General features: G+C 44.7%; 1 protein-coding gene across 5 annotated transcripts; it reads left to right on the plus strand.

Annotated features, from left to right (window-relative positions):
• The first annotated feature begins 51 nt into the window (after positions 1–51).
• Positions 52–21,302, plus strand: MORF4L1 (mortality factor 4 like 1). 5 transcript variants are annotated; one of them, XM_064157802.1, is made up of 14 exons: positions 52–203; positions 3,258–3,304; positions 4,110–4,177; positions 5,846–5,911; positions 6,310–6,396; positions 7,138–7,218; positions 9,662–9,724; positions 14,787–14,812; positions 15,392–15,480; positions 15,774–15,875; positions 17,793–17,881; positions 19,322–19,494; positions 19,824–19,908; positions 20,500–21,302. In XM_064157802.1, exons 1-14 carry the CDS (start codon positions 164–166, stop codon positions 20,582–20,584), a joined length of 1,101 nt encoding a protein of 366 aa, XP_064013872.1. In that variant the 5' UTR covers positions 52–163; the 3' UTR covers positions 20,585–21,302. The 5 variants fall into 5 exon arrangements, with proteins under 5 accessions (XP_064013872.1, XP_064013873.1, XP_064013874.1 ...); XM_064157803.1 differs by having other exon boundaries at positions 5,885–5,911; XM_064157804.1 differs by lacking the exon at positions 9,662–9,724.
• The last annotated feature ends 218 nt before the right edge of the window (positions 21,303–21,520 follow it).

The raw sequence follows: 21,520 nt of genomic DNA on the forward strand, positions 1-21,520 counted from the left end.
CAGACTACAGTTCCCAGCGTGCAGCGGGAGGGGGCGGGGGAGGGCGGTGGAAGCCATCGGCGGCTGCGCGGAGCTGAAGGGGCTGGGGCCGGCCGCGCAGAATGCGGCGGAGGTGGTGAGGCCCCCGCGGGGAGGGGGCGGGAGGAGGCAGACCCACTTATAAATGGCGCCCAAGCAGGACCCCAAGCCCAAATTCCAGGAGGGTGAGTGCGGCGGGGGGCGGTTGGCCAGGGGCGTGAAGGGGCCTGGCGGGAAAGGTGCAGGGGGCTGAGGCCTGCTCGGGAGCGGGCATCAGGACTATGGGGTCGTGGGGGGGGAGCTCACTGGGGTGAGAGGCTGGGCCTGGGCGGCTCTGGGGACCTAAGGCCGGCCCCCGGTGGTGGGTTCCCGTTACCGCCTCTCCCCTCGCTCGAAATCGCGGCTCTCAACCCGCGTCTCAACCCGTTTCGTTCCCTTGGAGGGCGGCGGTGGGTGGGCCAAAAAGAGACAAAGGAAACGGTTTAACGGGAGGGGAAAAGCACAAATCCCGCTGGTGTGTCGGCGAGTCGCAGTGCGAGGTGCGGTGAGGCTGCAGGACGTTTACCGGCGGCGGCGGCGGCGGCCCGGGCTGGCCGTGGAGGAGGCTGCTGACAGGTCCCAACTGTCACCCTGCAGCCGGCCAGCCCTCGCTGCAGGCTGCCTCTGCCCTCGGCCAGCTCCCTAATAGCGCAGCGGCTAATTGCAGTGCTGCGGCTCTAGGGCTTGTGGCCCTGGGGCAGGTGTCCTCCGGGGCCGCCAGCCCTGGACTCGGTGTTTGTGAGCCCTCAGTGCTTAGTTTTAGCTTTTGCAGCCCTAGCAGTGCGAGAAAATGAGGAAAAAAATAGCATTCCTATCGTCTTTGTCTCTCTTCCTGTTCCTCCTCTCTCCTATCAGTAAGACAGGTGGCTTTCCTATCCCCTGTCATGCTAAATCTGCTCCATTTTCTTACAGGCATGGACATTCATGGGCATTAAGGCTAAGACTGTCAGGATTTTGACTCTGCAACATGCTTATTCTTTACTCTTCCCCAAAAGAGTCTGAGTTAGGGGTCCTCATGCAGGAGGATTCCCAGAGCAGCACTTGGACTGCGGCTGGCTGTTGTGGTGGGATCCATAATTACCACAAAGCAGGGTATTTTGTTCAGGTGAATAAGGGTTAGGATTATGGTTTTTTGTGAGATTTATTTTGCATGCATCATGATTTTTAGGTAATGGTTGTGGTTGGCACTAAAACATGTAAATGGAAACACCAGGCAGCGGTAAATGAAAATTCACTTTGCCTTTTTCTCCTCTCCCTGTCCTTCACTTTGACTTCTAAGCAGGATTTTTCAGCCAGGTCTGCTGTATCCGTCAAGCCACAGTTAGCAGAAGGATGGCTGGAAGCTGGCCAGTTTGGGAAGCTTCAACACCACAATTATATATTCTCCATGTTTGCTGCAGCATTCCATGCTATGCCTTAGTAGTAGCAGTGGTACTCTTAACCCTACAGAAATAATCAAGGTTTGAATATGTTTGTTATAACAATCAGGATTTTAACCTTTTCACATTATGATAATTAATATGAAATCAAATGGACTGCAGAAACTGAAAGAAAAGCAGAATTGCAGGCTGAAATCATGCTCACAGCTAGAGGAGTGTGAACAACTTGAATTCAGTGTAGATTTTAGGCTTCATTTTCTGCTATGTGTGTCTTTTATCTCAGCTGTCACATTAAAAGGAAGACAAGTGCTATGAATAAAGCTTCCTGCAGGCCTCAAATGCCTGAGTGTGACCCTTCACAGAACCACAAATGGAAATTGCGTTGATTGCTGCATCAAAGGGTGGTAGGCAAGCTCAAAAGTTGCCCATATTGGCTTTTTTCACACAGCAAAATGTGAGGAGGAAATTGGATTTGGAGGAAAAAACTCCAGAGCTAGAAAAATGGGAATGTTGTGCTATGAGTACCTTAAAAAGAAAGGACTGAGGCATTTATGCAGGAGTGAGAAAGTAGATCAGCACTGAGGCAGCTGAATTAAGGGTTGTAGGTACTTCAGGTGCTCCTCATTTTCTAAAGCAAAGGTAGGACAGCCTCAGATCTAAGGTTCCTTAATATCAGATGATAGAACAAGAGGAAATGGCCTGAAATTGTGCCAGGGGAAGCTGAGTTTGGTTATCAGGAGAATTTTTTTCAGGAGTGGTCAGGCTGCCTATGGAAGTGGTAGAGTCACTATCCCTGCACCTATGTTCAAGGAATGTATGTATAAGTACTGTACAGCCTGCATGTGGGGCTGGGACAGTGTTCCTATGTCCTGGAGATGGTGGCAAGAACTGGGTGCATGTTGCATTATGTAGCCTGTCTCTGAAAAGCTGAGGTCCTGCAGCATTCAAGAAGGAAACATCTAGACTCAGATGTCCTGTGTGAAGTACCTTCAGATTCCCACCACAGTAAGATTTAGCCATTGAAGGCAAAACACCCTCAGACCAAAGAACAAGCTCTTCCTGCTTAAAACCCACAGGAGTTTTTCTTGCTGTTGTGCAGAGTTGACTTTCTTCAGATGGGGGAACAATGTTTGGGTCTTTCTCTTCCTGACTTCATTGATCTAAAAATACCAGGTGTGCTTCCTGCAGGAAAAAGAGTGCTAATAATAACACTTGGATTTGGCAGAAACTGAAGATGCAGAGGTGACATGTAGGATAGTTGATTTCCTGCTCTCAATCAAAATGCAATGTCACAAAGGCTAGAGAAGCCTTATAGCAAAGCAGGTTTAGCTGCTTACTGCCCCAGTGCTGAGCCTGAAGTCCATTTGCACTGAACCTATGTGCCTTGGTGTCTGCATCTGCCAGTCAAGGGTTTGAAGGAGTTCTCTGTTCCCAGCTTACAATGGGAGGCAAAGGTGTCTCTAAGTGAAGCTGGCAGTGACTGGAAGTGTTTGCAGGGGCATTGGTGCCAATTGCTTGCTGAAGTCACCAGCCCTTCTGCTGAACTCTGGCAGGCTTGGATGTGGCTTGCATGCAGCTGCCCTTGTATGAGTGCTCCTTGGGGAGCTCCTCAGGAATCTGTCTGTGGCCTAAATAATCTGAGCTCTGATCCTTCTCTTTGAGAGCGAATTTACTCTTCAAACCCCAGCCTGCTTCTTGCATCAGGACCTACCTTTGCATTTCTCTCTGGGCTGGCGCTGAGAGTCCTTCTGTGTTGTACTTGGTGACAGGTTTTGCAGAAGAGGCACATGTCTAAGATGTTTATCTGCCACTTTCTTTCAGGTGAACGAGTGCTTTGTTTTCATGGACCTCTCCTTTATGAAGCCAAGGTATGTGTGGCTGGTTGCTGGAGGTGCCTCTGACTGTTCCCCAAGAAAATAAGGAATGGTATCAGTTCTGCCTCACTGTGTGGGATTAAGGACTGAAAGTAAAATGAACGAAAGTCTGATAATGTGTGAAATAAGTTTTAGATCCTGGAGCTCTGTATTGGAAATGCCAGTGGTGCTATCAAGCCGTTTTGGTAAAGTGCTGAAGGCCAAGGGGTCTTGTGTGTTGAAGATCTGATTCCCTCGTGCTCCCAGAGCACCAGGAGTCATTTGTGCCCATGGAACACCAGATAATCTCAAGAGATTCCTTCCAACCATTATCATTCTGTGCTGGTGCTCATACATGGAGCAATGGCTTAGCTGCAGCCTGAGTTTACTCAGGTGTAGGTGTGGGTGCAACTGGTGGTCTTCAAATGGGGCATCACTGCAGAAGGTAATGCTTGATTGAAGTGACAAAGAAGGTGGAATTCTTTCTTCTGTTTTTTGAACTGCAGAAACCATGCACTGCAGATTTTTGGCTTGGAGGAGTGGGAGTGTCCTTTCCTGCTTTAGTTGCAGATCTCTGCTGCCATACTTCCACTAAGTTGCTTTTCCTCAGGTGTCTGAGGACAGATGAGAGTCGCTTGTTTGGCCAGCCCTTCCACGTCTGTAAATGGGAGAGAACTTCCTTTCAGCCCCGAAATGGCTGCTGGTGTTTGAGTTGCTTGCATGGAAACCTCTGCATGCTTCCAACTCAAAGCTAAAGCAGTAAAACTCACTCGGCTCTTTGTTCTTACTGGCACTGAATGAACTTTCTGCTCTCTTCTAGTGTGTAAAGGTTGCCATAAAGGACAAGCAAGTGAAATACTTTATCCATTACAGTGGTTGGAATAAAAAGTAAGTATTGTATGAAGTGAAAGCAGCTGCTTCATTTCCTTTTGTGGGCACGAGTGAGCTTTGACAGTTTGAATGCAAGCTTGAGGGACTAGCACTGCTATGTCCCTGCTATTAGATTGCTGCTGAAATCAATTGATTTTGATACAGAAACCAACGATTTCTGGTACCACAAAGACAATATTGCTCAAATGAGCTTTCCTTCAGGGCTTTGGTTGTATAGACAAACTAGCTTGGGGAGTCACATTGCTAGGAGAGTTTACAGGATTCTGTTTGTTCAGGTTGGAAATAGCTACTGTAATTCCTCCTTGGTGGAAATACCTAGCACAAAATCTTCCTTGTGAGGAGGATAGGCAAGCCCTGCTGAGGTGGAGCAGAGCTGGCTGCTGGAATACACACTGTACTTGACTTTTTTCACCACTTCTGGAAGCAAAGCTTTGGAGAAGTACACCTTCTTGAGGTCTCTGTTCAGATGAGTCCTTCACAGAAGCAGGCTTACCCTGTGTTTCACTAATCTAAAGAGGCTTCACCCTCTGCAAAAGCAGGATTGTAGGTGAGAGACTGCTGCAGAATAAAGGAGTCTCTATGAAACAAACATTGAGCCCATTAATGGTGAAGCCTTTCATGACATGATTGCATTTATGCACTTTTTCCTTTCACTTGAATCCTTCTGCCACTGGAATTTGAATTTAGTGAACATAAATTGGTTAATTTTTTTCCCCTTGCTTCCTCAGAGAACACTTCCCTGTTTGTGTTTTTCAGTTCAGTGCTGCAGACTGTCACTAATCTTGATCTCACTGACATGACTAAAAGCTGACTATGTTTTAATATGTAACTTTAAGTGCATCCACATGCCCATAATGGACAGATAAACATTTTACTGTAAACACTTGACAGGCTCTTATGATGTCTGTTAATGAGGCAGCATAAATTTGATACTTCCTCTCCTAGTTTATCTCTGAAGGGTGCCATAAGTGATGTCATGATTCCAGCTTTTCTTGCTTGCATTATTTGGGATTGTTTTTTTTGCCTTCAAGCTGCTAATTAACTACATTAAAAGTGGCATTGCTGCAAGATTTAGACACTATGGGGCAATATGACTGCTTAATTTGAATATCTAGAAGTTGTTAATTGTTTGATTTTTTGAAGGTGTGTTGGGGTTTTTTTTCCCAAATACCAACAGTTAGGGTACCAAAAAGTTTCTTCATCATGCAGCAGAATGTGCTACAGTTAGACCATACTTCTTTTGAAGGCCTCTTGCAGCTATCCAGGCCAAGAGTAAGAGAATTGGCTTAAATATCTGAGCAAAGCACTATCCTAAAAACATAGTCTTAGAACATGTGCAGCTGGACATGTTTTTCTGTAACACTTGGAATCTAAGCTTGTGTTGTCTTAATGCTCCTGAGGACTTTGTGTTCCTCTAGTATAGTAGTTTCTGGTTTTGTCACCTTGCTGTTCTAAGACTGGCAGCTATTGCCATGAAGTGAAAATGACCCAGCTCTCTCTGTAAAAGAGCTAAACCTTGCATACTCAGAATGGCTTGGCTGCTTTTCATGTGTTTTATTTGACAGAAGTTGTCAGATTGCTCAGATAATCCACTCTGTCAAAGTGGAGGTCTTGCTGGTAATGGCAATTCCCCCAACACCTCTTCTCTCAAATCGTTCACTTCAGATTCTTCAAATATTCATGCCATGTTGGTTTCCTTCACAGACAGAAATCAGAGCTCTTCTTCTTACAGTAAGATCTTATTGCTGAATTTGTTAACTTATACAATGTTGGAATAGATAAAGGGAACTTGCTTCATTATATAGTTATGGCTACAGGTGCCCCATAAGTGTAGAGAACTTATTTTCCTAAGACAATGCTTTTAAATTGAAGACAATCCCCTCCCTCCTAAATTGCCCATCCTTCAAGTTTGGGAACCTCTGTGGAGATGACTGAAGGTTACTCTTCCCTAGACCAATCCTTATAGCTTCAGTCAGTGGGGAATGAGTTTGGCCAGTCACATTTTTAGTTATGCCAGACTCGATACAAAAGTCTCAATTTATGCAAAGCTTTTAAAAGCCTGTTGTGTAGAGTGCAATTCTCCCATGGTCGGGAATGATGGTTTGTTTTTTTTCTGTCATCTTTTTCAGCTGGGATGAATGGGTTCCAGAAAGCAGAGTGCTCAAATACGTGGATACCAATTTGCAGAAACAAAAAGAACTTCAAAAGGCCAACCAGTAAGTGTTTGTGTTACAAAACTTTGTCAGTAAATCAATTTCTTTTCCTATAGAGCTTCTATTCAACAGCTCTTTATCACAGGAAGTTAGTGATGAGTCTATAAACAAAAGCTTTCAAGAGGTGTTTATTGTGCTCCTTTACTCTTGAGATCTCTGGCTCAAAAGTGTTTTGATCTTTTTCCTGCAAACTGTTACTCACCTTTAAAATGGTGACTTGAGGTTTTGAGGAAGGTTGGCTTGGTGAAATGAAGGAGCAGCCTAACTGCAGGTACATCCTTTGATGTGGAAATTAGGTGGCTTAAAAAATGACCCTTCTGCAGCATACCTAAAGTATGTTAAGTGGTGAGGATCTCTGCTTCAGGATGCCTACAAATAGTTGGATTTTGATGAAGGTTACGCTTGAAAATAAATGCTTTTGTGGAGAAGCTGTTTTGTTTTTCATGGGCTGCTTCCATGTGGTTCAGAATAAGAGGGATGGTGGCAGGGGGGAGGAAATGGGTGTTCATACTGTATAACGAAACCTTAATCTTCTTGATATTGAGTTGGATTTGTTCCTGCTTATGACACACTGATTTGCAAAGCCATTTCTATTCCAAGCTATACTATCCTGTGCTCTGATTCTGTTTACTAGACATTCTCCAAATGTTTTGCATAACCTGGTCTCCTTTCAGGAGAAAACAAGCTGCCCTTTATTCCCTCTTCCATTAAAGTCTTACTTATTAGTTTGCTCTTGCTTTAAAGGGAACAATATGCAGAGGGGAAGATGAGAGGTGCTGCTCCGGGCAAGAAGACTTCTGGTCTGCAGCAGAAAAATGTTGAAGTGTAAGGAACTTTTTTAGTTAAATGATAAACAAACCAACCCACCCCTAAAACCTCATCCCAAAAAGCTCCCCAACCTTTTGCTTGTCAGTTTTACTATTGAGCTTTAAAAAGTAGTTCTTCTTAGAGTGGTTCTGCAGGCCAAAACTTCTCCTGACACAACCCCCTACAGAAGTGATTTCACTTTTGTGACCTGACCAAGGCTTTTGTTCTGAAGTGCTTTATTCAAGCTGCCTTCCGGTAGCGCAGTGATTCATAGTGAATCAAAGTACTGAACAGACAATTCTGTACTGCTTTTACACTCTGAAGTTAGTGAACTGACACTCAAAAAGTGGTGAGTCCTCCTAACATTCTAGTGTCTTGGTGAATTGGGTTTCTCTATAGACTCTTAGAGTTCTTCCAGTCACCTTTGATCCAAATCCTCAAAAAGGCTTTGCTGTGTTTTTGTACAGTAAGAGATTTTGGTTTGTTCATTTAGGTGAAACAAGCCCTCTATGTTAACAAACGGTTTTGCATCTTAAGAGACCAGAAGCAAGCTCAGACATTTACTGGGGGGAGGGAAAAGAGTCATTTCAGGATGTAACTGTCAGGTTGCTTTCATCCCATCCATTTTGTTTTCCAGAATCAGTTTGTGTGGTGTTCAGAGTCTCGCAGTCAGTGCAGCTCTCCTCCTTTTGTTTGTGTGCCATGAAACTCTCCTCTTTGGGGTAGTGCTTCACTTAATTATGAAGATGGCCATGACTAATGAGGTGTTTTGAACTCCTAACTTCATTTACGATTCTGGTCTTCATGAGAAAGCTGCTGAAATGACACCAGCTCCCAAGAGCAGCATTTGGCAGCAGCCTCAGATTTCATTTCTTATTTGCAGGCAGCCTTGTTATGGAATATATTTCACTGGCTTGAGAGTGGGTACAGGTGTTGGTTTTTTGGGCTGGATCCTGAAGGCAGATTTGCCAGTGGGATTAGTCAAAACCCAGCCACAAGACCATAGATTGCCTCTTGGCCTCTGGATTGGGAAGCCCTATGGATCTGGGCATCATGCTGTGTCCTTCCATTGGGCTCTTGCTGAGGTGCTTTGACACCACTGGTTTAGTGGCAGGAGGTTCCTGTCAGGGTGGGCCTCTGACAGGAACCTGCTCACTTGTTTGGCCTTCATTCCAGGGTGGAAAAGAAAACCCCAATCCAATGATCTGTTACACATTTCCTAATGAGTGCCATTGATATGTTATGTGAGCAGATCTGACTTATGACAGCTGCTAATTTGGCTGCTTAGGGACTGTTGCACCTTAGTCGTCTTGGATTTTAGTGGGGGCAGGGTTAATGTCCTGGCTAAATTTGAACCAGGTAGAGATGACTCAATTTGCATTGCAGAGAACATCCCAACAGTGACTTCAGGGTTAGGTTCCTCATGCCATCAGCTTTAGTCACCTCAGTAGCTCAGGCTGGTTGCAGTGGGATGAGTTGTTCTCACTTAACCTGTGCTTGGAATCCAAGTTGGTTTAATCTTCTCAGCCACACCTAATGATGTTGTATCCAAGGGAGACCCACACAGCAGAAATTACTTCATCTTCAGCCTCTGCGTAGCCCAGATCTTGAAAGCACATTTCCAGGTCTTTCTTTACTCTCTGGTTGAAACAAGTTGGGGTAGAAGGAATGGCTTGGTTTTGTGCTGTCATCACTCTCCTAGGCATAGGTGGGTGTTTCCCAGGCAGTAAGGTCGTTCTCTGAAGCTTCTGCCTCATGTCAATTGGAAAAAATAATTCCTTGATGGTGGATTTTCAGTTGTAAAAAGGGAAAGAAGGAAAGGAAACGTCATTTAGAGCAGAATAGTCAAGGCTTTTGTATCGGGGGCCCATCTGCTCATCACACTGATCTTGCTCCTAGTCTCTAGTCATTACCTGCATCCTCCTAAATTAGTCCTGTGCCACTTGCAGCAAGCTCCCCCTATCTTCCTTCCCTATTTGGAGGCTGAGGGAGAGGAAGTACTTTGTTTCACTCTAGCAGTGATGCAGGCTTGTGATTCTGATGTGGTGTTGACCAAACTACTGCTACACACTTGCTGCTTACAGCTAAAGGCAAGGTGGATTCTGAAAAAAAAACCCAAACCCACCTCAAAATACTGTTCCAAACCAAAACTTCTGGACTGTGGTAAATCCCAAAGGTTGTTGCTGGTGGGGAGGGGGAGAAACTAAAAGGGTAACACAATTTGGGCCTCAAAATTTACCTTTGGTAGCATTCTTGGAGGATGGAAGTAAGGGAGAGGTAACAGATTGTGAAGCTTTATTCTTCAGCTAGCCGAATAATAATGGAAAGGGAATAATCTGTAAGCACAACATTCTCCTCCAGGAATGTTCAGTGAGTAAATTTTTGACTCTTAACTAGATTCTGTTGAAGGCTAAGATGAGGTCTGACATTCTGTCCTTAACTCAACCCCCATTGTGCCTAGATTTTTCAGACGAGATGGAGCGCATACAGTTTGCTGTTTGGAGACCCCTACAATATCGACGCGGTGAGTTAAGGATGGATTGTCAAACCAGGATGGTCATCCTGAAATCCTCATCTCCTTGCTTTCATAGATTCCTTTCAGAGACTCTTAAAAGTCCCCAGCTGTCCTCGTGTAAGGTTTGGGAGCAGTGCTGTTCATTACAAGCACTGCACTGTATCACTTCTGGTTTATTTGTGTTTTAAAGCCAGCGTGGACCTGCCAGTTGAAAGTTTCTCTGCAGTGTTCCCCTTTTTGGTTGGGAGAGGGGGCAATAAGAGTAGTAAAATACACTCAGTGTCCTACTCTTTAAAAAGAAGTGGGGAGGACAATTGAATTCAGGCTTTGGAAACTGTTTCTGGAAGGTCACACAAGTTGCTCCACATGCAGCCTGGGGTTCTGCTTGTGTGGCAAGTGGTAACAAGCATCACTGGTTTCTGTAAGTCTTGGGAGGGAGGCTGCTGTGATAATGGCATTAGAAATTCATAGTTTCATAGAATGGTTTGGATTGGAAGGAACCTTAAACATCATCCAGTTCCCTGTACATGGGCAAGGGACACCTTCCACTAGACCAGGTTGCTCAAGGCCATATCCAACCTGGCCTTGAGCACCTCCAGGGAAATGGGAAGCACACAACTTCCCTGGGAAACCTGTTCCAACAAGGTGTAACAAACATCACTGGTTTCTGTAAGTTTTGGGGGTGAGACTGCTGCGATAGTGGTGGTAGAAGTGTGAGGTTTGAACTTGCTTCTTAATGTCCCGTACTCTTGTTGCCTTCAGTCTCTTTCTGTAAACTGCAGCCAGTGGTTCAAACAGTTGCTGAGACTGTTTGTTTGTAAGCCATGTTAGGTCAAATAAATATGCATGGCATGCAGGATGCATACAGTTGTGAAATATTGATCTTATAACTAGAAGCTATCATAGAAAAATATTTGTACAGTTAGATCAGGCTGCCAAAAATGAAAGATAACTCTACAGTTCCTGGCTTCTCCAGAGTGTTTTATACAAAGCTCTGCTGAATTTCCAGCTTCTAAGAGATTAGACCCTTTGATGTGCCTCCTAGAATTAACTTGCAAACAAATCAGTGAACAATCAGAGTTAAAGGGTGCTTGGATAATAGGAAGTGGGAGTGTTCAGGAGGGAAGGTCAGACAATAACAAATTTGAGAGCAGTTTCTGTTTTAAATGATAGATGTACAAGCAGTCTCATCAGAGATGCTCTCAAAACAGTCTCTCAATGTGGGAGTTGTCTCTTACTTCCAACAGGAGTCTTGTTCTTAATCTGAATGTACTACTCAAAAGCATCTGCTCCTGCTGCATGTTTTCTCTGCATCCTCTGCCATCTTTGGAGCAGTTGGTAGCACTCAGGAGCTACCTTCAAAGGTCAAGCAGCAGGTGCATGCTGCCTACGTGCCAGTTGACCAGGGCTGAAATGACACTGAAATGGCTACATCAGCTCACACTGAAAGTTTTCCTCACCCCTTCTTCTCTCTAATGGTCCTGAGTCATATGGGCTTAGGGATAATCAAGTGAGTCAAGTCCAGAATGATGCTCTCCCCCCAGATACCCTTCTACTTCCAGCAGCCTGTAATTAAGGGAGTTGAGAGCTGGAGGCTGTATCCATATAATGGATTTAATAACCCTGTGTAGGACTGGCTTATATTGGTCTGACAACTTCTCAATCCTTTGGACACGTGGCAAGCACATAATCTTGTGGCAGCCTGTTCTCTTTCAGTTCTGTGCTGAACAGGGGAGGAAAGAGGATGACTCCTTCTGTGGTTTTAATGTCTGCTGCTTTGGGGCTTTGGTCTGGTTTATCTGTTTGAGGGAAGATTGCTTCTTGATTCGAATCATAGAATGGCCTAGATTGGAAGGAACCTTAGAGATCATCTACTCCAACCCCCTGCTATGGGTAGGAACACCTTTCAACTAGACTTGGTTGCTCAAGGCCTCATCCAGCCTGGCATTGAACACCTTCAAGGTGTTCACCTTCCTCAGCTTCAAACTATTCCTTCTTGTCCTGTTGCTAGATGTCCTTATGGAAAGTTCCTCTCCAGCCTTCCTGTAAGTTCCTTTCAGGTACTGGAATCAAAGTATTAAGCTATTTGACTTGAAGTTCAATCAATAACGTCTTGATGGAAGTTTTACAAGCTTCATCTTCTATCACTAGTTGTACCTCTGCCACATTTCCCATCAGCTGCCAGGTCAAGAAAGCCCCTATCTGCCTGGTTACTCCTGGTAGAGAAGCTGTTGTACACAACCAACTGTTCTTGGTCCTCCAGACCTTCTAGCTTGGGTGCCTTCTGAGGTCAGGTTGCCTCAGCAAACACAGCAGATTCTCATTTTCTTTTTTTGATTACTACACACCTTGTGTCAGGAGAGACTTTGGTTTCCAGAAGCTCAGTCACAGCTCTTTTGTCACTAAGCTGCTGTCTGATCTCCTGTTTCTGACCCTTCACGTGTTGAACTTAGGCCTGAGACCAGGTGGGAGCTACATAGGAGCTGCTACTCATACCTTAACCAACTGTTGCAGGGAGGTTTAACAGACCTCTAACTCCCTTCCAAAGGTACATGGGATCTGGGGACAGTAAAATGTGTGCTACTGCCCGCAACACTCTTATCTGCCTGGTCGTGGTCCCCTGACTGTTGTGGAGTGAGTAAACCTTCCAGGGTCTTCTTTCTTCTAATGTCATTTGCCTGTGAATTCTGTTTTCTAACCTGGTTTTGTTTTCTACTGACAGTACCCTAGACATACCTCAGAAGCCACTTTGAGCCTTAACACCAACTCTTGTGCAAAGACTGCTGGCTTCTTGAGGTGGCACCCACAGGTCTGTGAGAGACACTCAATTTGTTTGTATTCTGATGACTCTCTGTGGCAAGGGGGAGTGCAGGCTTTCAGTGTCTGGTCTCCTCTGGCAGCCTCTTTAGTCTCATCATTCGATCATGAATGCAGTCCTGCTTTGGATGTTGAGACTGGAAGCTCAGTGTTAGGTTCTTGTGGCATGGGTTGCTCGTTTTCCTTCTGGGTGAGCTTTTTAGCAGAGCTGATCACTGACCCTTGTCTGACTCCTGTGGGTTACATCCTTTTAAATCTGAACTGCCAGATCTGCCTTGCCCCTCTGGTTAGTCTTTGAGTTAACTCTTTCCACAGAAGCTTTCCTGAAAGCTTCTTCATTTTGTTGTCAGCTTTCAGTGAAGAATAGCATCTAGGCTGTGCTTGCTATATAGAGGAGTCAGTGAAAGCTGTTGTGTTGCTTCTAGACAGCAGTACAGGGATGCTGGTTATAGTGTAGTCCTGAAGTGACACAAAAGGATAGGTTTTAACCTATGCTAGATCAGTTTCCTCTTGTATCACTTGAGGACAAAGAGAGTGCAAGTCTTGGTCTGCCATTGTGAGGAACACATCTGGTGTTCTTCAGCTCTGTCCCACACAGCAGCAGCCCTTCCACTTTCACAGCTGCTTTCAAGTGAAAAAAACATGTCTTGCAAGCCTGCCAAATGCTGGTGTTACAGCTGTTTCTCTCTGTTCCCTGACTTGGATCTGTCTTTTAGACTTTGCAGACAGCTGCTTTGAGAGGAAGCAGAGGTGTGTGACTTGAAATAGAAGGAATGAGGTGGGAGAGGAGAGAACAAGCACCTGCTTAGTGTGGGTCATTCTAGACTTTGTGCTCCGCTAATGTATGTGGGTTTGCTGCATTAGTTCTTTAAGTACTTCATTTTGCCCATCCCAGTTTTAGGGCTCTGCTTCTAGACTTATGCTTCACATTGTTCTCATCTTGTGACTTTAATTCTGGAAAGAACTCCCTGATCCTTCTTGTTTAGCTTTGGAAGAAAAGACTTTCTCTTCAGTACACAAATCCATTATCAGTGATTTAACTTGGCAACTCTTCCTTCTTGCTGGAGAGAGATGATCTTTCTTCTGGCCACAGTTTAAGCCTAATGCTTGTTTGACTCAAAGCTTGGCAAAAAAAGCCTCTTCCTATCTTCAGACCTTCCTAGGAACTCTGCCTGCTCCCTGACCCTGATAAACCCAGTTCAAAGCAGAGAGTCACTTGAGATAGTGGATTTCCAAAGAAAGAATCTTGTGCTGGTGAAGAGTTTCATCCACGCAACCTGCAATTTCATTTTGGTTTTGAGGTTTGACTCTTAGTGAGCAAACTGAAAGGTGGCTAATAGTGCTTTGAATTCAAATGGCCTGCAAATAAGTTTTGCTAGTGACAAACACAGGCACAGTTCAGATAGTGACACAAACACCTTGTTAGGACAGTTGAGTGTAGTCTGTGATGCTCCTGGCCTGTCTGAATATTTACATATCCTGTGCTTTGTATTTCTTCATATGTTTTTAGCTCACTGCCCAACTTAGACTAAAAATGAGGGCTAAGGATTGAGACTTTGCAAAATGTGTGAATTAAAGGCAGTAAGAAGAGAAATAATCAGGGACAAGGCTCTTTGGCACAGTCCAAATGTTTCTAATAAGTGGCAAGTTGATCACCATCTCCCTTACAAGCTGATGATGGATTGTAGGCAGTCCATGCAGCTTCATGGATAGAATTTAAACTTCCCTCTCTGCTGTAGCAGTAAGACTCTGGGTTTTTTTCAGTAATTCACTGGTATTTAGTTCACTTCAGTGAGCTTTGTCTGATCACTCCCAGTACTTCTGTTTCCTTATCCCATAATCTGAGTGATCCCTGAAATAGAGAAGTAAACCACCTCCAGACCTAGTCTGGTTTTCCAGCAGCACTTAGAAAGCATGAAACATCTTGTAGCTGTTAGTTGCCAAAGTGTCAGTCAGTTCTGGCTTTAAATACTCATGTTCTTGGCATGCCTTCTGGGGGCTCTTAAGTCTAACTTTTTAGTGATTTCCCTCCCCTCCTCAAATGGTGAATCCTAACCTGTTTAGTGAAAACAATCTTGTAGTATCAGAACTGTGGTGCAAAATCCTCTCTGACACTGTTCATGTGCCTTTTACTTAGGCCAGAGTGTTTGCTCCTTGTTCTGAACTTAGTGACTATTTTTTTTTTCTGGTTTTCTGCTTTGGATTCTTTAAGTAGAATTATCTTTGTTTGCAATAATTTGTGTTCTTCTTGCAGGAAAACAAAAAAGAATAAACAGAAAAGTAAGTATGTCTTTATTTTGTGTGTCAATGGAGATTCTTAATGGACTCTTAGCTGGAATGAGACCTTAAATCTGCCTCAGCTAAGCTTCCTGAAGTCCCTCAGTGTTGCTTCTCATGGACTTCAGATATCCCTTCTTGGTTGGGAGCAATGCACTCTTCTGGTTTGTACACAGACTGCTTGTTGCAGTCTGCCCAGCTTCTGATCTCTTCAAAATGCAAAGCAAAATAATGTCTCCATGGATCTGTTGAAATCATTTCAGAAGACAGACTTAGGTTTTCTTTTTGAGATGAAGACACATCTGTATATTGCTGAGCTGCTGGTTCCCAAAATCCTTCTGGAGAATGTGACAGATAGTGACTTAGCAGTTTGGGTTTAGTGTAGAAACTTCCATCTTCAGGTGAGGTTTAGATGCTTACAGAATACAAGTGATATTTAAAAGAAACTCAAGAAAAAGAAAAGCAAAAAGGTGAGCTGAGAGAAATCCTTTTAAATCTTTCTTTACTGGTGTGTGTTTGACTTAAGGAATCACCTGGCTAGAAGAGACCTTGATTTCTTAAGCAGTGTATCTTTCTGTACAGCTCCAGGAATTGGAGAAGGGAGCAGTACCAGTGAGACTCCCCAGCCTCCAAGGAAGAAGAGGGCTCGAGTAGATCCAACTGTTGAAAGTGTATGTACTCCTGATCCTCCCCCAAGGGATTTGATAGCAAAGGGGAAGGTTGCTGTGCTCAGGAATACAGCAGTGCTTTGGCCTGCAGTGGGAAATGGGACAGCTTGCAAAATTCAGCTTCCCAAGTGGCCTTGAGAAATGGAAGCTGTTCCCTCTGGAGGCTTCAGGAATTCCTGCAGTAACTCCTCAGTGCAGGAGGGTGTGTTTCAGTTGTGAAAATGGGGAGCATAGGGGACTGTTAGCTTGGACAGTTACCTGAGAGATTTAATTAGTCTGGTTTATCTTTGTTCCAGGAAGAAACATTTATGAACAGAGTTGAAGTCAAGGTGAAAATCCCAGAAGAGCTGAAACCGTGGCTGGTAGATGACTGGGACCTGATCACCAGGCAAAAGCAGGTAATTAGTCACAAGACTAATTTAGTGAGGGCACTAAAACTTAGTTTTGTGTTTTCTCCAAGCACAGTGTGGTGAAATCTCTTGCAAAGTTTGACAGCAGCTCGGTGGCTTACTTGGCAGTTCTCTGAAGTTGGATTGCTGGTGGCTCAGCAGAGTTGTGTGTAAATTTGTAGACTAGACTTGGTCTCATCAAGCACAAGCTGGAAAGGCAAATGGTTTAAACTTCTTTAAGCTCTGTGGTTTTAACTCTGTGCTGCTGCTGTGTAGCTGATGGAGGATTGGTATATGGGAGTGTCACAGATGATGCTTGTTTTCCCTCAGCTCCTTCCTCCCTTCCTTAGGTGTCACTTGTCAAGTTCATAGAATCAGTTAGCATTGGAAAGGACCACAAGGATCATCTGGTTCCATAGGCTGGGACACCCTACCCTAGATCAGTCTGGCCTTAAACATTGCAAGTTCCACAAACGTCTTAAGTTGTTCACCATCTCTAACAGAAAGCCACTGCTTAAGATGGAGATTATATGGCTCCAGCCTGGCAAAGATGAAAATAAAGCTTCCAATCTATCACAGAAGGTCAGGTTGGGACAGATGATCCTTCCAACTTTTCTAGATGATAACTAAAACCAAGCTTTGCTTTGTATTTTCACAGAATCAAACACTTTGAATTAAGTCATGAGTCATTCACCCAGTCTGGGATGAAACTGCAACTAAAACCAGCAGAAAGCATGGAAAAATAATAATGAAAACTGTTTGTTGTTGGGTGGGCTGCATGCTGTAACTTACTGTCATTCTGAGGTCCTGTCTCTGTTCCTGGAGTCTCACACATAGATCATTTAGAGTAAGACCAAGATCGAGGCAAACTACTAACTCTACTCCACCAAATTCACTGCTAAGCTGTATCCCCAAGCACTACATCTACACAACATTAGAAGAAAACGTTGACTGAAAGGGTTCTCAAACACTGGAGCAGGCTGCACAGGGAGGTGGCTGAATCCCCATCCCAGGAGGTGTTTCAAAGAGGCAGAAGTGTGCTGCTGAGGGACATGGTTTGTCAGCAGACTTGATAGAGTTAAAGGATAGTTGGACTAGATCTTAAAGTTTTTTTTCAACCAAAATTGGTCTTTGATTTTTAAAGTGTGCTAATCCTATATGGAGAAGGCTAACTTCCCTTGGTCAATGCAAATCTTAATCTTGCATCACTAGGAAAGATGTTCAAACACCCCAGTTCTGGAGAATCAGGGATCTCTTTCTTTCCCCCTGAATGTCCTCAGACCATAGTGCTCTTGTGAGAAGAAAACAGCTAAGTGGGGCACCTGCTTCAGAAACCCAGCCCCATGTACTTGCTCTGCTACTGAGCCTTGCTGCATACAACTGATACAGTGTCTGTGGAAAATGGAAGGTAATCCATGATGAATCATGGCTGGAAGTATTTGGCTCTGTTCTGACAGCTTCTGAGTGACCTGCTGAGGTTCCTTAGACTCTACAAGCAGCAAAACCTCGTGGCAGGTGTCTTTGCTTCACAGCTGTAGCAGTGCCAGGTGCTGAGCTGTAGGTGCCAGGGAAGCAGCAGACAGGACAGGCAAAACTGTCACTGTTGGTTTTGTATCTGCTGTGTGGCCTGGTGCGGAGCTGTCTGCAAGGGCATGTGAGTGCTTTGCTGTGAATAATTTGACTCTTGAACTTCAGCAGTTCATCAGGTTGCTGTTGAGCAGCAGAAGTGGAACCATGGCTGCAGTTGGTGTTAGCAGTTGGGTAAAACAGAATTGGGTGTTCCTTGAATAACTCTTAACATCTTAACCTGTTAATTTTAACCTAGCTGTGTCCTTCTGTCTGTTGATTTAAACTTAGCAGACACAGATATAAATGTCTACATCAACTGGACAGCTTTGTATTTGTCTGTTTCTGCTTTTTGTGCAGCTCTTCTACCTTCCTGCCAAGAAAAATGTTGACTCCATTTTGGAGGATTATGCAAACTACAAAAAGTCCAGAGGAAATACTGATAACAAGTAAGTAGCAACCATATCAAACCTGAAATGCTTCTGCTGTTGCTCTTGGACTTGGATCCAGTGGAAAAATTAGGAAGGTTGTAAAAACATGTCCCAGCCCTGTATGCAGATTTGTGTTCCAAGGTCAAGGTGATAGAAGACTTCAGAGAGGTGGTTCAAGAATGCAGTGCTGCTTTTCTGGGTAGTACCAGAGAACTGTGGAGTGATTTGGGTGAGAAGGGACCTTTCAGGCTCATCGAGTTCAACCCCTTCCTGCAGCCAGCAGGGACATCTGCAACTTGAGCAGGTTGCTTAGAGCCCCACACAACCTGACCTGCAATGGCTTCAGGTATTGGGCATCTTCCACCTCTGAGCGGCCTGGGCCAGGCTCTTAACATCCTCCATGTCAAACATTTCTCCCTTCTCTCCAGTTTGAATCTCCCTCTTTTAGTTCAAACCATCACCCTTTGTCCTGTCACAACAGGCTCTGATGAAAAGATTGTCCCTATTGCATCATTTCTGTCTCCCCCACTTTCTTGAAGCCTCTTCCCAAAGGAATCTGATAGAAACCAAGGGAGCAGTTCCCCATCCCTCCATTCTAACTCAGGCTGTGTGAATACATTCAGTGGCACTTGCTGAACAAGCTGCCAAGACACACACCTTGCAGGTGAGCAAAGTATTAGTGTCTGGGTGGACTCCTAGAGGAGGACAGGAGGTAGGTGATGACTTTCAGAAGAATCAGATGGACAAAGCTAATTACTCTAATTACTTAGATTTTCTTAATTGCTTCAGCAGTCCAGCCCTGACAAACCAGATGTGTTTGTTCTTTCCTCTTTGAGAGGGAGAGAAACTAGAAATGTGAAGCTCTTTTCATCCACTCAGGAGGAAGCTTGTTGACTCCTCAGGGTGTTTTGAACATTCTTTTGTGTCATTGCCCTAATGTCTGTTCTAAATTTGTTTGCAGGGTGGAGTAAGGTTTTACTTCTCAGATGTGCAGAGTCCCTGCTAATTGCTATACAGTTACTCCTCAGTTAGTTGTGAAGTTGGAAGCCTGCAGGAGTTTGACCCCTTCTAACTCAGCCTCTCAGTTACCTGAAATGGTGGTTGATTGTTCACTTCCAGTCAGCAGGAATTATGTCTGGTTACTTTTTTATTGTACTTTTTAAACTGGTTTGAGTTGAGATTAACTTTGAGCACAGAAGAGCTGGTGAGTGTCCTAATGCCTGGTGCTTTGAAAGAACTGCTTTGAGTTAACTTTGAGTAGATGACTACAAGTAAGGCTTTTCTTGGTGTGTCTGAATTCTTACTGACCTCATAGTGAGGTATTGAAATTCATCTCTCTTTCTGTGGCTCTACATTTGAAGGTCTCCAAATTTCCTTATCTGCTCCCTGAGCCAAGCCTCATCCTTGTGTCCATCTGGTCACTGGAACAAGACTCACAGTTTTTTCTCTCTTCACCAGGGAGTATGCAGTCAACGAAGTGGTAGCTGGCATTAAGGAATACTTCAATGTCATGCTGGGAACTCAACTGCTGTACAAGTTTGAGAGGCCCCAGTATGCTGAGATCTTAGCAGATCACCCAGATGCTCCAATGTCTCAAGTCTATGGTGCTCCACACCTGCTGAGGTTGTTTGGTGAGTTGGACCTCCAGAGATGGGTGGAGAGAAGTCAGAAGTGTTCAGACAATTTCTCCCCTGGGTCCCAGTGGGTGCCAGATGCAGAAATTTGAGCACTATGAAATGTGGTGTTGTCATTCTTTCTTTGCTCCATATCCCCAAAATGTTCAGAGCCACTCAGGGATTTGGAATGGAAGTTGATTTTTGAAAGTCTAGGTAATTTAGGTGACTGTCTGTGTTGGAACAGATTCCTGGGCTGTTTTACATGCTACTGTGAGGTTCTAGAGTGACCTTAACTATGAGGTAAAGCTGTTTGGAACTAACAAGTGCTTCTTTTTCTGCAACAGTTCGGATTGGAGCTATGCTTGCTTACACTCCTCTGGATGAGAAGAGTCTGGCCTTGCTCTTGAACTATTTGCATGACTTCTTAAAGTGAGTAGAAAGTCCTGCTTGGCATTGGTGAGAGTGTCACAAACACTGGGCCACTCCCTCCAAGAAGAAAATTGAGGGGCTGGAGAGGGTTAAGACAAGGGCAATAAAGCTGGTGAGGGGTCTGGAATACAGGTCTGGCAAGGAGCAGCTGAGGGAGCAGGGGTTGTTCAGCTTGGAGAAAGGGAGGCTGAGAGGAGACCTCCTGGCTCTCTACAACTCCCTGACAGAAGGTTGTCGAGAGATAGGTGTCAGTTTGTTCAAGTAACAAGAGACAGAACAGAGAGGAAACAGCCTCAGTTTGCCCCAGGGCAGTTTTAGGTTGCATGTGAGGAGCAATTTCTTAGTTGAAAGGGTTGTCAGGGCCTGTTCACCACTGCCCTAGGCAGCCTGGGAATCCCCATTCCTGAAAGGATATGCAATGGTGTGGTTGGATGAGGCTTTAAGCAACCTGGTCTGGTAGGAGGCTTCCCTGCCTAGGGCAGGGGGGTGAAACTAGATAATGTCTAAGGTCCCTTCCAACCCAACCATTTTAGGGCCCCACGGGATCTATGGCTTCAGGGAGGTAACTTCATCTTCTCACCCTTTCCCCAGGTATTTAGCCAAGAACTCCTCTGCGCTGTTTAGTGCCAGCGACTATGAAGTAGCCCCTCCTGAGTACCATCGGAAGGCAGTGTAACCCTCTGCTGCCTGGCAGCCAGGTGATGCTTGGCCTCCCCCTGCAACACTCTCCACTCCTGCATCTCCTCCTTCACCTCTCTTGCACAGATGATGTAACCATGAAGTGAGTGAAGCTGGGTGTCCCAAATGGAGCTGCCATCCTTACCTCTCCATTGAAGATCCTTTCTCCCGCAGCAGAGTTTCACAGGAACTCTTTTGGTGTTTCTGGCTTGCTTCTGTTGTTTGCATCGATGGAATGCACAAAGAATTGCTTGATGGTGTTTCATTGTTTTGAGCTCCTCAGCTCCCCCCAGGTCTTGTCAGGTGAAGATTGGCTTCACTTTTAACCTGCTTGATTGTAACAGGCACAGGCTGGGACCCACGGGGGCTGTGCCCACCTCGTGTTGGTGCTATTGATTTTAGTCCTTCAACCTCATTTCCTTTCTCAACTTTGGGAGTAAATTGGTTGGGCCATAACTGTTTGCTTTAATTAGATAGCTGAGGGACTGTGACCTTTTTATATCCTAACAATAGGAAGAAGCTTTATCATTTCATTGTGTCTTGGACATGTTGGTCTTTCACACAGCTCTTTTCCAAACCTTCCAATAAACCTTTTTTTGTTTGGTTTTAATTTCAAATGTTTTCTGATATTTGTATTTGCATCAATCACCCCCAAATGATGGTGTCAGTCACAATCTGAAGTGTATGAAGTGCAGTATAAAGTTCTGCAGTGTTAACCAGGAGGTGCTGTGTTTCTTTTTCATTCTAAGGATTGCCAATTAAAGCCTCTGCATCCCATTCCAGCAGGGAAGTGGAGTTGTCTTCTCTGGGATCATTAAATAGTCAGTGAGTAATGATGGCAGTTTCACTAGCATCTGCTGCAGAGTTCATGTGATCACAGGGTGGTAGGGGTTGGAAGGGACCCTGGGGATCATCCAGTCCAACCTCTTTGCCA

This window comes from Pogoniulus pusillus, chromosome 17, assembly GCF_015220805.1.
Source record: "Pogoniulus pusillus isolate bPogPus1 chromosome 17, bPogPus1.pri, whole genome shotgun sequence".
Classification (NCBI taxonomy): domain Eukaryota; kingdom Metazoa; phylum Chordata; class Aves; order Piciformes; family Lybiidae; genus Pogoniulus; species Pogoniulus pusillus.